The sequence below is a fragment of the Hemicordylus capensis genome, chromosome 2, assembly GCF_027244095.1.
Source record: "Hemicordylus capensis ecotype Gifberg chromosome 2, rHemCap1.1.pri, whole genome shotgun sequence".
Taxonomy (NCBI): domain Eukaryota; kingdom Metazoa; phylum Chordata; class Lepidosauria; order Squamata; family Cordylidae; genus Hemicordylus; species Hemicordylus capensis.
The window spans coordinates 134435922-134450154 of record NC_069658.1 but is presented as its reverse complement, the minus strand read 5'-3'; the positions used below and the strand labels follow the sequence as shown (position 1 = coordinate 134450154).

General features: G+C 45.2%; 2 protein-coding genes and 1 long non-coding RNA gene across 3 annotated transcripts in view; 2 read left to right on the top strand and 1 right to left on the bottom strand.

Annotated features, from left to right (window-relative positions):
• The window catches only part of ALDOB (aldolase, fructose-bisphosphate B), a 30160-nt gene extending 27374 nt beyond the window's left edge, over nt 1-2786 (top strand). Inside the window, exon 9 of the mRNA XM_053297710.1 lies at nt 1772-2786. Within this exon, the coding sequence (XP_053153685.1) occupies nt 1772-1867 (96 nt within the window). The 3' untranslated portion in view covers nt 1868-2786. The remainder of the gene's footprint in view (nt 1-1771) is intronic.
• Nucleotides 2787-3792: 1006 nt separating this feature from the next.
• On the bottom strand, nt 3793-9174 carry LOC128345570 (uncharacterized). The gene is made up of 2 exons (XR_008316522.1): nt 9057-9174; nt 3793-4051 (listed from the first exon to the last, which is right to left on the bottom strand). It is a non-coding gene; the product is annotated as an uncharacterized LOC128345570 (long non-coding RNA).
• Nucleotides 9047-10608, top strand: MRPL50 (mitochondrial ribosomal protein L50). The gene is made up of 2 exons (XM_053297711.1): nt 9047-9300; nt 9930-10608. Exons 1-2 carry the CDS (start codon nt 9212-9214, stop codon nt 10321-10323), a joined length of 483 nt encoding a protein of 160 aa, XP_053153686.1. The 5' UTR covers nt 9047-9211; the 3' UTR covers nt 10324-10608.
• The last annotated feature ends 3625 nt before the right edge of the window (nt 10609-14233 follow it).

Below are 14233 nucleotides of genomic sequence, written 5' to 3'. Positions count from 1 at the left end.
CTTGGTTTTAACACATTAAAAGTGTATATTTAAAGACATAAATTGTGACAGCAACATACAGGTACATTCATCAATGGGCTGAGATTGACTGCAGCTACCTGTTGAGTGTACAAATAGAGACACACCTGAGTTTGTTGCTGTATAATGTGTGGAACTGCCAAGAGATTCCCCTTGCTTAATCCTCCCATGTTTTGCTGGTGGTTCAAGGTTTCTCCTTCCCGCACAATTAGAACATGGGCCCCCTTGGGGCCCCCTGAGAAAAGGGGCTGCAAAGGGCCCCTTGCCTGTCATCTCCCCCCGCTCCTGCTGCTGCCATTTCCCAGCTGGCATGCAGGGACAGAGTAGCCATCTGCCTGCTTGCCCTGGGCATTTTCCAGATTACCCACTACAACCGCAGTAAGAAGCTTCGGCTTGGCAGGATCGTATTCAACAATCCTCGGAATAAAAAAACCCTCAACAACGGGAAAATACAGCAACCTTTTTGCGATGCATATACAACATTATAGCACTATATCACAGCAATTAAATCTGAAACAAAGCATCCAAAATGTGAACGGCACCCTGTTGACAGCATAGCGACAGCGGTGTCACAACAGAGGAAGTACAGAAGCACACTTAGCAGATACGCCGTGACCCCATGGTAGGGTCTAATCTGGAAAACGCCCTAGCAAAGATGACAAGGGAGAATAATGTCATTGCCTGGGCACTTTTTAGACAGCAGGTTTTACCGTGGGTTTACAGCAAGGCTTTACTGCAAGTTCAAAGTTGCACCAAAAAAAGAAACCTGACACCAAAAGTAGATTTTTTAAATCCTGGATATAAATTGGGCTATACTCTAATGCTGAATCATGTGTGAAGTGCTCCCTGATAGCTTGCAGGAACTTTGGGGTAAATCTGGCCGATATGTGAATGCACATCCTCCACTCCGGAGGAGATGCGAGCTAAAAGCGTAGAAAATGCCCTAGTGGTGTCATTGGGTGCTGATGTCACTAGCTGTTCTTGGCTTTATCAATGCCATCAGAGGTGGGCAGGCAGGTGGTTGGACAATTCCCCCAAGCCTGGCCCCATGTACACCAAGTCTTAATCCCTGAGTCTCCTTAAACATGTTTGAAAACATCTGTGGTGCCATTAAAAAAAAAAAGAGGGAACAAATTACAGGACACAGGCCCCTTCAGACCATGCTACACCACTGGCTTAGCTGCACATTAGAACTGTAGCCCTGCTGAGGAGACAATACTGGGATGAGATGCAGACCTATTGTTATTCCCAGGGCAAGGCGGGCATGGGGCGGGGAGCCTTGACTAAGTTTGCTTACTTATCTTAGGTTTCAGATCTAAATTACTTTAATCAATAAGTGATGAGTATCACAGCTTCAGAGAGTAGTTGGTATCTTTCTGCCTATGTAGTTGCCAGAAGTGCCATTGAGTGAGCTATTAAGAGTTAAATTGCTTTGATTAAGCAGCCTCCGTTATCTTCTAGACCCAAGCAGATTTCATTGGGGATTCATGTTGCTTTCTTGGGTGCATTCACTCTCCCTCTCAAAGAGCAATACTCTACTCCAGTACTAAAATGCTTCATCTCAGTAGGCAAATATACCCAAAGAGAACATCAGTACTTTACTTCCAAGTGGGTTGGAACAGGACACAAGTGAAGTACTTTACTTCTGTTTGAGGAGGTGTGAAGAATATGCACACTGTATTGGTTCTCTGCCTATTCTTTATTCTCTAAAACTAACTAGTTATTCTTTCTTTCTCTTTCCCCTCCCCTCCAGATTAACGGTTTAGCTTGCAAAGGCCAATACATCACCTCTGGAAAGAGCAGTACAGCAGCCACTCAGTCCCTTTTTACTGCCAGCTACACCTACTAGAGCACAGGACACCCAGCTCCTTGCAGTGGCAAGAGAAAAGCCAACAGGAAAAGATCACCCACTACATCACTATAGGAACCTGCAAAGAAATGGACTGGAAATAATAGGCCCCACTGCATACTCTTAATAGCATAAGGGTAAACAAAAAACAAAAATAACACCCCAAACCTTCCCCACATCCATCCATTTGAGAGAGAGAAAAGGGGGGGTGGGGACAGCTTTTATGAACCCTTCATTGACTTTGATTCACTCTTTGGACGGCTGGTTTTTAGATGCTCTCCAGGGGAGTAACTATAATAAGGCAAGAGGAGACAGTTGTCTGGGGGCCCACTGCCTTGGGGGCCCCCCAGACCCGCCCGGGCTTCCTTCAGTTGTATTCATCCTCCAAAATTGATGTGAGTGTTAAGATCTGGAGCTACCAGAACAGCATGTCTTTCTCTAGTATCATTAAATGATTTGCATCGTCCAGAATTTACAAAACCTTTTGAAAAATAATTTAGGATGATGTTCTATTGTGGCACATAGGTTCTCTCTCTCTCTCTCTCTCTCTCTCTCTCTCTCTCTCTCTCTCTCTCTCTCTCTCTCACACACACACACACACACACACCTATGCTTTTTATTACCACTATTCAGCCTGATTTAAGATTTCTTTACTTCATGAGCTGAGCTTCAGTGAGGGGGGGCATTTTAAAATCTTGTCTCTGGGCCCACTCCAACCTTGCTACACCCCTGATGCTCTCCATAGCCAACTGGGGAGTTGGACAACTTCCATCCTCACTGCTGTCATTAGAAAAAGGAAAAAAATGAGTAAAATTGCCCGCCAACTGTTAGAACCACAGCCAAGAGTGAGAAATGAAATACCTTTCCTGCAGTATTTTTTCATTCCACAAGCTGTGAATAAACTTCCTGCCATAGTGAACGAATTATGTCCTGGTGATACTTCAGCCCTTTGCAGGGGCATAGCTACAATTGAACAAGAGGAGCAAATGTCCCTGGGACCCTGAGGTAGAGGGGCTCAACCAGCTTGCTCTTTTATCTCCCCTTTGTGTGTCTCTGAAGAAGATGGGGGGCAGGGGCACATCTTCACTTTTCCTCCCAGAGTCTACTCCATCCTTGCTATACCCCTGGCCCTCTGTGCAATTTCCAGCCATCATTTCATTGATCCTCAAATGCTCCTTAGAAGGGTGTTCTTTTTTAGGGATCCAAGTCTCACAACCACACGAAATTCCACACAAGACATTTACTCTGAAATGGCCACTATTCACTCACTCACATCTTACAGGAGTGCCACATGACATCAGCAATATATGATGGCTAATTTGTAAGTGCAATCTCATCAAGTGCGGATGGTCATAATGGTGTTGCTCATCCGTCTCTTTTAAGAGGTGTTCTTTTGGTGTATGCAGTGATGTTTCAGGAGGCTGAGTCCTATATCATCATGCTTCTTCACTTCCTTGCCTTGGTACACCTTTGTCACCTAAATCTATTTTTTAAAAAATGTGTGCTAATAACTTATGGCTTGTTAATAATTAATTAGCATGTGTGCTAATAATTAATGGCAAGTGTTCATATTTAAAGGTAAGGTAAAGTGTGCCATCAAGTTGATTTCAACTCCTGGCACCCACAGATCCCTGTGGTTTTCTTTGGTAGAATACAGGAGGGGTTTCCCATTGCCTCCTCCCGCGTAGTATGAGATGATGCCTTTCAGCCTCTTCCTGTATCGCTGCTGCCCAATATAGTACCAGTTGGGATTCGAACCGGCAACTTTCTGCTTGTTAGTCAAGCATTTCTCCGCTGCGCCATATAGTGAAATTGTTCTAATTAAAAGGCTAAAAAACAAGGAAGTTTCAAGCAACTAAGGGTGGAAGGGAGGAACTATTTCAGGAACAAAATAGCAACTTCAGTAATGTTAGGAGAAGTGGCAGAAAAGAAGAAATAACTTTACACACTTTTAAAATAACGCTGAGCCTTCTACAAGGGATCAGTGAAACTGATATAGGCTTATCAGTTTCAGTTGTGCAGCCTCTTTCCTCTTCCTCCCATGAAGCATGTGTGAGTGTGAAATAGAAGTTCCGCGGGCTAGTGCTTCACAGGGCTTGATCTCCAGTTGGTCAAGTGCCACGAACAGTGAATTCAAGCTGCCAAAATGCCATCAGATGGATTCCTCTAATCAAAATCCAAACACTTTAAAAAAGAAAAAGAAAAGAGGAACAGTATTTCGCTATTTTGCAACCATGCAGGTAAACAGAAAAAGTGCAGAGATCCATACAGGTGTAGCTGTTGATTCTGTGTATGCCCAAAAACTGGAGTGGGGAAATAGGAAAGGGCAATGTACCCTAAATGTTTTGTACGCTAATATGAACAGAACACAGTGAAATACACACACACACACACTGACACACACACAAACACACCTCTACCCCCAAAACTGTGGAAAGTAAGTTGTAATTCCACATGTAGCTTAGAGGGGAACATCAACGTCTGGGTCGTGCTAACAGCCCCCACTCTGGACCTCGCCCCCGAAGAGCTGTGAACAGAAGCTGCATGAAAGTGGGGCCAGCCTGTCTTGTCTTATGCACAGCCCAATGCATGGTGTTAGTGTGGAAGCTGACTCCCCCTCTATTGTACCTTGTTTTTAACTCCCATCTTACCATTATATACCATACCAACACAATCTTGTCATGGCTAAGTCTCATAGCAGTTAAAAGAGCAAGTAATAATAATCATGCTTATTCCATCCTGTCCCCAACAAACCTAAAGTGGTTTACATGTGTGTGGGTATTATTCCATTATCCTCACAAGCACCGGTCACTCAAGAGACACAGAGAGAGTCTGGATGGAGGCCACTCACAGAGTTTCATGGCTGAAGGGAGATTTGAACCATGGACTCCTCGGTCCAAGTCCAACACAATCTTCCATCATCATGCTGCCTTCTGTAAGCTTTATTTGCACTAGTGCAAATTAGCGGGACAGTTTGACATCAGTTGTGTGCATAACACAGCTAATTGGCAGATGGGTTCATTTGAAATGTTGACCTCTGCATTGGTATCATGTCTATGGCCCCCTTTCTGACCGAAGACAAGAGGTTTAAGTTGCCCTTCTGCAGGAGCCCTTCTTCCTGGGCCCACAGCAGCCGAGTGAAGAAACAGCCAAGTATCACAGGCTCTATTGTAACAAAGCTTCTAAGTGGTGCTTCATATGAGACATTTTGCATTTTGGCCCTGCTGCCCATAGACTATGTTCTTTTGGTATGATGTTAGCTATGAAGACACATGAGCTTCCACTGTGAGTGTTTTGAAGGGAGAGCCACTTGCATACCCTTCAAAAATGAAGCATCGTAAGACCTAGCCACCTAATGGTGCAGTGGGGAAATGGCTTGACTACCAAGCCCGAGGTTGTTGGTTTGAATCCCTGCTGATACTACGGGAAACACCTATATTAGGCAGCAGCGATATAGGAAGATGCTGAAAGGCATCATCTCATACTGTGTGGGAGGAGGCAATGGCAAACCCCTCCTGTATTCTACCAAAGACAACTCCTGTGGTCACCAGGACTGTCGATACTGACTTGACAGCACACTTCAGCTTTAAGACCCAGATTACAAAAAGTTTTGTAAGAAGTTATTCTAAGAGTACATCCAAAGGGCAGCTTCGAAAGAAGACAGATGTGTACTCCACTCTGCCTAAAGAGAGGCTATCTTCTACTCTCTTATATTTAGCAGAGAGAGAACTGGCCCTATCCAACCCCAGCACAGCATCCCTCCAGTGGCTGTTGCTGGTGTCTACCTTATATTTCATTTTAGATTCTGAGCCCTTTGGGGCCAGAGTACCATCTTATTTATTACTTATTCTTCTATGAAAACTGGTTTGATCACTTTGTTGAAAAGCAGTATATAAAATTTGTAGTAGGAATAGAGTAATATTTTGCTTTACTACAATATGCCAATTCATGCATATCATGGGGAAATAAACAATCTGATTTTTCCTGGGATGTTTCCCCCCTTTTAGGTCATATCCAGGGATCATGTGGATAAGAAATAGATTTGAGCTTACAAGAAGCAATACAAACGTGTGTTAGAACTTTCAATAGAAACAAAGTAGTCCTTAGTTCACTTACTCGATAATAAGGCCCACTGAAATCAGTGGGTCATTTCAAGGGAAACCAGGTTAATATCAGGCTGGAGTTTCAGGGTTTGCTTTGAATCAAGTGCATGCTCAGCAGGTTGGTTGGAGCTGAGTTAGCTTTTCAACTTGAATGAATAGCTGATGGTGCATGTACAGATCTTGCTATGGCAGATTAGTGAATCATTTGTGGAGAAAATGACACATTGGCTGTAGACCTGGATCTGCCAGGAGCATCACAGTGATGCTTCTAAGCCATAATCATTCTTGGAGAAAGGAGCAAGAATGCAGAGCCACTGGATTTAACAATAATCAAAATCCCTGGTTGTGCTGATATTATCTTTTATCTTGAGAACAACTGAGAGTAGTAAGCTGCAAAACATAAACATGGACGTAGATTTATCTGGGATGTTACATGCAAAAGGCTCCACAAAATGAAAAGTAAGAGATGTATTTCTTGTGTGGCCCACCAACCAACCCACCCCCACTTAATTTTTCTTAATTCATCAGATCACACACAGCCACTGAAGTGGCTGTTTTATATCCCTCCTAGTTTATATTTGCTACTTTCAATACAAGCCAAAGAACAGTTTCAAATTTGCCCATGTATAAATTATTCAGTATGTGCAAATGACAATTTCTTGTTTCAACATATGCCAAGTCAGTAAAGGGAGTCCTCAACTTACAAACAGCTTGTGTTCAAAACATTTGTTTGTAAGTTGGATGTTCATAACTGGGGAAACATATAGTTCTTATGAGGGGCAACTTGTTTGTATGTGTGGGTTGGTGTTTGTAAGTTGGGGCCTTCATTAATTTAATATGTTATGGAGCTTCATTCGAAAGTAGGGGTTGAAAGTAGGGGTCGGGGAGTGCCTGTACTCTGATGGAGAGCCCTGTGCTCCTCCAATGCATCCACATTGGGCTGGCCCATAAGTGCTCTCCCCATTCACTTCTGTAGAGATGAAGATCACTGTTCACAAAGCTGTTCTATGAAGGAGTCTGGAATAGCTAATGAATTCCTAAATACTCTGGTTAGAGCAGGATATGAGGAAACTGACAGTTGAAAGTGTGTTACCACTCAACTAGATTTTCATTCTCTGGGCAATGAGATGTAAATGGGCTGTGGGAGTTCCTACTTTTCTATTCTAGAAAGGAAAAATACACAGGGGTGTGTGTGTGTGTGTGTGTGTGTGTGCACTATACATATGTTAGAGCCACTGTGTTCATGGCTTTATTTTTATAAATCAGACCTGGCTTCCTTCCCAAAGGAAAGTCAGTGTGGTGTCATGTAGGACTAGGACCAGCAAGACTTGGATTCAAATCCATACTCAGCCATGAAGCCCACTAGATGACTTTGGGCTAGTCACTTACCTCACAGGGTTGTTGTGAAGAATAAAACAACCACCTAGACTGCTCTGAGCTCCTTGGAGGAGGGATGTGATGTAAAAGTGAAAATAAAAGGAAAGATAGGTGCTCAGATAATTTATATTCTTGGATGGCTGAGAAGAGGATAGTTTCCTATCCTTCGAAGAAAAGGTTACTCTGCACATGGTCAGAGACCCTGAACTTTAATTCCTAGCGTTGTAAAACACCAAAGCGCCCGCCTTGTTTGAAACTGGTTTGCAATAGATATGCCACAACACAGTTCCCTAGCAAGGAACAGCAATAATAAAATAAAGCATTCCAGAGAAGTACTATAGAGCTCATTCCAGAAGGTCCAAGCGAGTATCACACGGGAGGGACAAGAAGTCCTTCCTAACTTAAAGCAGCAAGTTCAGACACGGAATCGCTATTTCGCCCGCAGACCTGCCTAGCTTTCCTGCTCTTATTGCGAAGCCGTCGCTTGAGCGACAAGACCATTTTCAGGGGACAAGCTCTATTGGCCAGAAATGGGAGGCCACCAAAATAACGCGTTTAACTGGAAATTGGGAATGTCAATCAAAGTGCATACAGCCCGGAACATCAGCCACGGCTTTTCTCCCATAGAGATAAAAACATAGAATGACAACACGTCTTTAAACTTCCGGTAATAATTTTCCAGTGACACTCTATGGATGCGAAAGCTGGACTTGAAGAAGCAAGACAGAAAAAGCATTGACGCTTTTGAACTTTGGTGCTGGAGAAGACTCTTGAGGATGCCATGAACAGCCAGGAAAACAAACAAACGTATCATAGAACAAATCAATCCAGAATTTTCCCTCGAGGTACAGATGACCAGGCTCAAACTATCATACTTCAGACACATTGTGCGAAGACCCAGCTCCCTTGAGAAGTCCATAATGCTGGGGAAAGTTGAAGGAAAGAGAAGAAGAGGAGGACCAGCAGCAAGGTGGATGGACTCGATTACGAGAGCAATGAATGCACCACTGAGAGACCTTAAAGGCCAAGTTGAAGACAGATCATCCTAGAGAGAATCTATCTATGGGGTCGCTAAGAGTCGACACCGACTTGACGGAACTTAATCAATAAATTAATAACTGAAAGCTGGCATTGACAATGGAGAGCCACCGCGGTGTAGTGGTTACTGGACTAGGTGCTGGACTAGGACCGGGGAGACCCGAGTTCAAATCCCCGTTCAGCCATGATACTAGCTGGGTGACTCTGGGCCAGTCACTTCTCTCTCAGCCTAACCTACTTCACAGGGTTGTTGTGAGGAGAAACCTAAGTATGTAATACACCGCTCTGGGCTCCTTGGAGGAAGAGCGGGATATAAATGTATAATAATAATAATAATTATTATTATTATTATTCTGCATGGACGTCGAGTGGCGTCACACTATCCTTTGGCACCTCTATGTTGAAAGTCTGGGATACTTTCCATCGGAAATTAAGAGTTTAAAAATCGTTTCTATTTTAAATGGTAAGGGTCAGTAAGAACACTTTAAAAAATATCTAGATTCTATTCATCCGGTTGGCTGCAGGGAGAGTGGTAAGCCGCCGGTTACTACGGTAACCAAAGCCTGCTAAACCAATCAGGTTTCACAACAGGGCTTCGCCGCTGTCGGACTCCCTTCACCCTATAAACTACAAATCCCATAAACCTTTGCAATGCCGGATACGTAACCTACCTCCAGGTTCGATGATCTTGTGGAAAGGAAAAGAGCGCGAATCCCCCAGAATGCAACGGATCCCGAAAAGCTCGCTCGCTCTCCGCTCATCCTATTAGGCCGGGCAAGCTCCTCCTGGCCCGCGGAGGGGCGGAGCCTTCTGTACGTGTTCCAAGATGGCGGCTTCCATGGGGCTGCTCCGTTTCTGCAGATATCGCCTGAATTTGGCGGTTCCTGTGCGCAGAACATTGTGGGGCAGGCGAAGGTAATATTATTGTGACCGGAGGGAAATTGAGTTGGGGGTGGAGGTCGTACACGGGATAAAGAATTCGGGGCTCGTTAAGGGCGTTCCAGCGTGACCAGCTTTCAGCCCCTCTCCCCCCGCGCATCGTGTGTGTGACATTCATTTTAGCTCAGCCTCCCTCGATGAGGGAGCAGCTTCAACTTTCTGTCTTTAGACTCCCACCGCCCCCGTAATGATAAAGGACTGAGGTTTTTTAGCAAGGGCGAGCTCATGTCTTTCACAATTGAGAACCAGTGGGCATGGCATGTTTAAAGAAAACGATTGGCCTTACTCAAGTGGTAGTATGCATTAGTGCAATGCATTAACCTAGAGTACTGGAGTTACTATGAGGTCGCTAAGAGTTGACAATGACTTGATGGCACTTAATCACTCAGTCATTGGAGTTTTATGTGAGCAACCTGAGTTCAGCGTTTTACTTACACTCTCACAATTTCGTGTCCTTAGGCTTCAAAAGTTACTTACCTAGTGTCCTTTACAAGGGCAATGCATGGATGCAGTGGAAATAAGGATGTATTGTGAACCCCTAGTTGGGATGGGGTAAGAAATTAATGTTTCATATTATGCAAACATTTTCTTCTAATTGATTTCAGTGGGAAGAAGGATGGAGAGCTGGAGGCAGTAGAACCATCTGCTCAAGTGAAAGAGGAGCCTGTTCTGGTCTGTCCTCCACCCCGAAGCAAAAAGTATCTTCCCCCTGAGGATCTGCAGAGTCGGTTAGAGTCTCATGTCAGGGAGATCTTTGGATCCACAGTCTCCAAGGACTGGCAAAATGCATCATTAGGAGACAGTAACCTAAAGTATCGTTTGCTGGCACAGCTGGCAGTTGATCTGGGCCATGCTGTCCCTAACTCCCAACTGCATCAGATGAAGAGCGCCAGAGATGTTTTGACTTTTTACAGCACACCTGTGAAAGACATCTCAAAGTTTGATGAGTTGAGCACACAGACGTTGCCCTCAAACTTGAGGATTCACTGGCAGTACTGAGCCATTTTGGAGAAACAAGATGCATTATGAGGAGGATACCTGATTGTGAACTCTTATCTTTGGAAAAGCCCCAAGATTCACGTCAGCTATACATGTTCTAGATTTTAAGACACTGCTATTGCCTCCTTGCAATTGCTCTACCACAATAATGACCCTCTGATTCAGTGGCAGAAACAACTCGAGTATATTCCTATTCTCAGGCAGGTCATTGGTGAAGGGAAATGTTGACCATTGAAATAAAGCATGGGAGAATGAATTATCCTAGGTCTTTCTCCTGGCACCCCCTTTCTTGCTTTCCTTGTTCATTCTGCTACCTTCGTCTAATATTACCTGAAGGAATCTCTTGCAATTGTGTCCTAGTTATATGAAAAGTGATGCTAAGGGGTTTGGACTGGTTCAGTCAAAACCAGATTATGGCCAGTTTCCGACATAACATGAAACCAGAGGTTGGAAAACGCACAGTTTCAGTTTGAAACTGTAAATCACACTGCAGACATTTGTCAAACCGCGGCCCACCAATCTCCAGTCCCTGGAGAGGGGAACTTCTCCCTGCTGAATGGCCACTGAGGCCGATCCCAGCGAGTTCCATGGCCAGATTGTGGGCAAAGCGGAAGCATGTCAGTAGAGCAACCGCGATTGGTCACAATCTTGAAGGGGATATCCCAAGTGTAATCGTGCATGTTTGGTGCCATCTGCCTGCCTGCCCTTGGCATGGAAAGGGAGCTTAAATCCTTTTAAGTGCTGTGCCATGCCATGCCAGTGCTTCTGACAGCGATACCACTGCTGCCCCCCAAGGAGCCCTGCCCTCAAATGGTTCCATACAAGCATGATTGGGGGTGGGGTGCTAGTTGGGGCACTGTTTCTCTGGAAAGGATGGGGAACATGGAGACTTCCTAGGAGGAGATATGTATAGAGAGCTGGTCTTGTGGTAGCAAGCATGACTTGTCCCCTTAAGCTAAGCAGGATCCGCCCTGGTTGCATACGAAAGGGAGACCAGAAGTGCGAGCATTCTAAGATATTCCCCTTAGGGGATGGAGCCGCTCTGGGAAGAGCATCTAGGCTCCAAGTTCCTTCCCTGGCTTCTCCAAGATAGGGCTGAGAGAGATTCCTGCCTGCAACCTTGGAGAAGCCGCTGCCAGTCTGTGTAGACAATACTGAGCAAAGTGGACCTATGGTCTGACTTAGTATATGGCAGCTTCCTATGTTCCTATACGAGGAAGGGCAAAGGATGCTGGTGGGTCTGTCCCGCTGTGACCTAGGTTGCTGTAGCAAAGGATCAGCCTGTCAAAACAGTCCATGCGGACAAAACAACATTCCTGCTGCACTGGAATGGAGCTTGTGGTCAGTGGGCTCACCCTCTCATGAGAGGACCAGGCTACTGGGGAGGACTGTATGTCTGTGACCCTTCAGTCTCCCTTTAGACTGCATGCTCACGAGTTGAGCTAACCACCAAAGAGGGGCTTGCTTGTGTAGGGCCCCCAACTCTCCATGGTAAAAACTAGAGCAGAATGGCTGCAAACCACCCCCACCCCCCATGAAGCCTTGCACACACCCAAAGGAGACTTTGATGCTCCCAAGTGGAACACCAGGTGTGTGGACAGATCTTTAAAACCCATTTAAAATTCCTGGGCTCAGTCTGGCATTGCACTGTCTGCAGATCTGCCGGAGTGGGTAATTGTGGAAGAGGGGAGCCCCAATTTCCAGTGACCCCAGGAGAGTGGGCTTGTAGTTTCAGGGCACAAGCAAGGATGCACAAGTCCACCTGGGTGGACAGCCTGGCAGGGGCATGCTTGGACAGCTACTTGGCAGTAGTTGCCAGGACGGGGAGTGCAGTTGCCGGAGTACCCTTCCTCGCCGCTTTCCTCAACAGTCAACACAGCAACCTGGCTCGATATAGAGCCCCAGTGGCCTGGCACTCTCGGTCCATGGGAGAAGGGGATATTTCGCTGTCAGGCATCATTACAGAATTTGCTCTACAATTCTCTCCCTTCCCCCCTGATGGTCCTTCTCATGAATTGTTATGGGGTGCCCCCATGGCCTGGCACTCTCCTGAGCGAGTGCGGTCTGCCTCAAGTTAGTATCTGTCATAATCACACATGTCGAATAGCTCCTTTGACTGGAGCACTATTGACCCTGGTGACTGGCTCTGCTCATAAGTCTATGGAGCGCAAAACCCCAAGGGGGAAAAGCTGGGCCCGCTTCTCCAATCTTTTTGTGGGGGAAAAAAGAGCTTGGCTTCTTGAGGCTCCCTGCTTGAGGCTGCCTTTTAAACCCGACCCTGGGCACACACACATACACACGCCAAATGTTCTGCTACCAGCACTGTGATGGGATGTCCTGCTTATGTTGCCACCTGGAGTGCTTGTGCACATACATCATTGCTGCTTCCTTCTCCGGGAGCAAAGCACTTGGTGCCCGTCCTGTCGTCCCGTCCCCTTTCCCTCCTGCTTGCCAGGAGGAGGAAGCAAGGGACAGAGTGGGAAGACTGCCTCACTTGACAGGCTGACATGTCTGGGATTGCTGGATTGGAAACAGGAGGGGCAGGGCTGGTGCTTGGAGAGGCCGCCAGTGAGAAGTGCTGCAAGCATGGAGCGGGCATAATCCCAGGTGTGTCTGTGCACCCGCCTCTTATGATTGCAGTTTGAAAATTGGCACGAAACCATGGTTATTGCAGCGTCCAGGTTTGGATTTATCTCTGACTGGCAGCCAAACCAGAGGTCTCAGTGGTGAATCTACGTGCAAACCGAAGGTTCAGTTTGGAGTTTGGTGAGGCAAAACGGAGGTTGCTTTTGCTCTAAAACTGCGGTTTCACAAATCTGGACATACTGGAGTTCCAACCTCTTCCCTATTTAATTCTGGTTTTGTGTTACGTCTTAATCTGGCCAATGTGTATTCTTTCAAACACCAGACTCATGCCTCTCTCATCAATGGCGGTTTTGTCTGATTTAAAAGGGAAAGGAAGGAAAGGTGGCTTTTCAGTTTCTTGGTTCCAGGCAGTTGACTCCAGAACACTCACAGTCCTTTTAATCCAAAATATAACATAAAATAGAACGTTCTTGCTTTGCTAGTGTGTAGGTAGCTTCATGAACACTCAGAAAAGGTAGATGTTGGCAGAGCAACCTCATGTGGACATTTGCTCCAGAGTGCAGGCAGTCCTGTACAAGTGCTCATATACTTTTTGGAGGTTGCCCATGCTCTGGAAATGCTCTTTTCAGCAGAAAGTACTTCATTTGACAGTAAATGACATGTTTCCAGTCTAAAATAGCACTTCTGTAGCACAGGCAAGCTCAGAAAAGTATTTGCACTCTTGTGCAAGAGCGCAAGACTACATGTTATCTGGAATGAGTGTACAACAGGGCAGAGATGTTAGGAGTGCCTGCATTAGGCTGCTCTGGATGTCTGCCAGTATCATTCTCTTTTGCCACATGATATATATTTAGCAATCCAAAAACCTTCCATTTATGTTTTCAATTTTCATACATGCTCTTAAAAGCATGGAAATGGTAAGTCAAGGTGCCCATCCTAACTTCCTTGCCATGTAACAGTAAAGATGTTGTCTAGTCTTGTATATTGTGCTAGCCTTAAAAATATACTGTCAATTTGTGTCAATACTGTATACTCTCAATATCTGGGACTGGATGGTCCAGCAAGATCATCTCTTTATATCTGTATTTCTGGCTAGCAGCAAACAGTGGCACAATGCTGTTGAACTACTAGGCAATAAATATCCATTCATCATTGTTTTCAACAGCTCTTTAACTACCATTGAGATGTTTTTGGTCATCTTTTGACCAAGTAGAAATTGGGGGTGGGGAAGCATTTTGTCAGATTTGTACACTGCCTCAAACTTTCATCTCTGGGCAGTTAACAACAACATAAAACAAGTTAAAACACACACACAAATCTTTAA

What these genes read in the sequence shown, in the direction of transcription:
- MRPL50 (XM_053297711.1), top strand. Translation starts at nt 9,212, where the DNA reads ATGGCGGCTTCCATGGGGCTGCTCCGTTTCTGCAGATATCGCCTGAAT. An exon ending in ACATTGTGGGGCAGGCGAAG is followed by an intron (nt 9,301 to 9,929) that starts GTAATATTATTG and finishes AATTGATTTCAG; the next exon opens with TGGGAAGAAGGATGGAGAGC.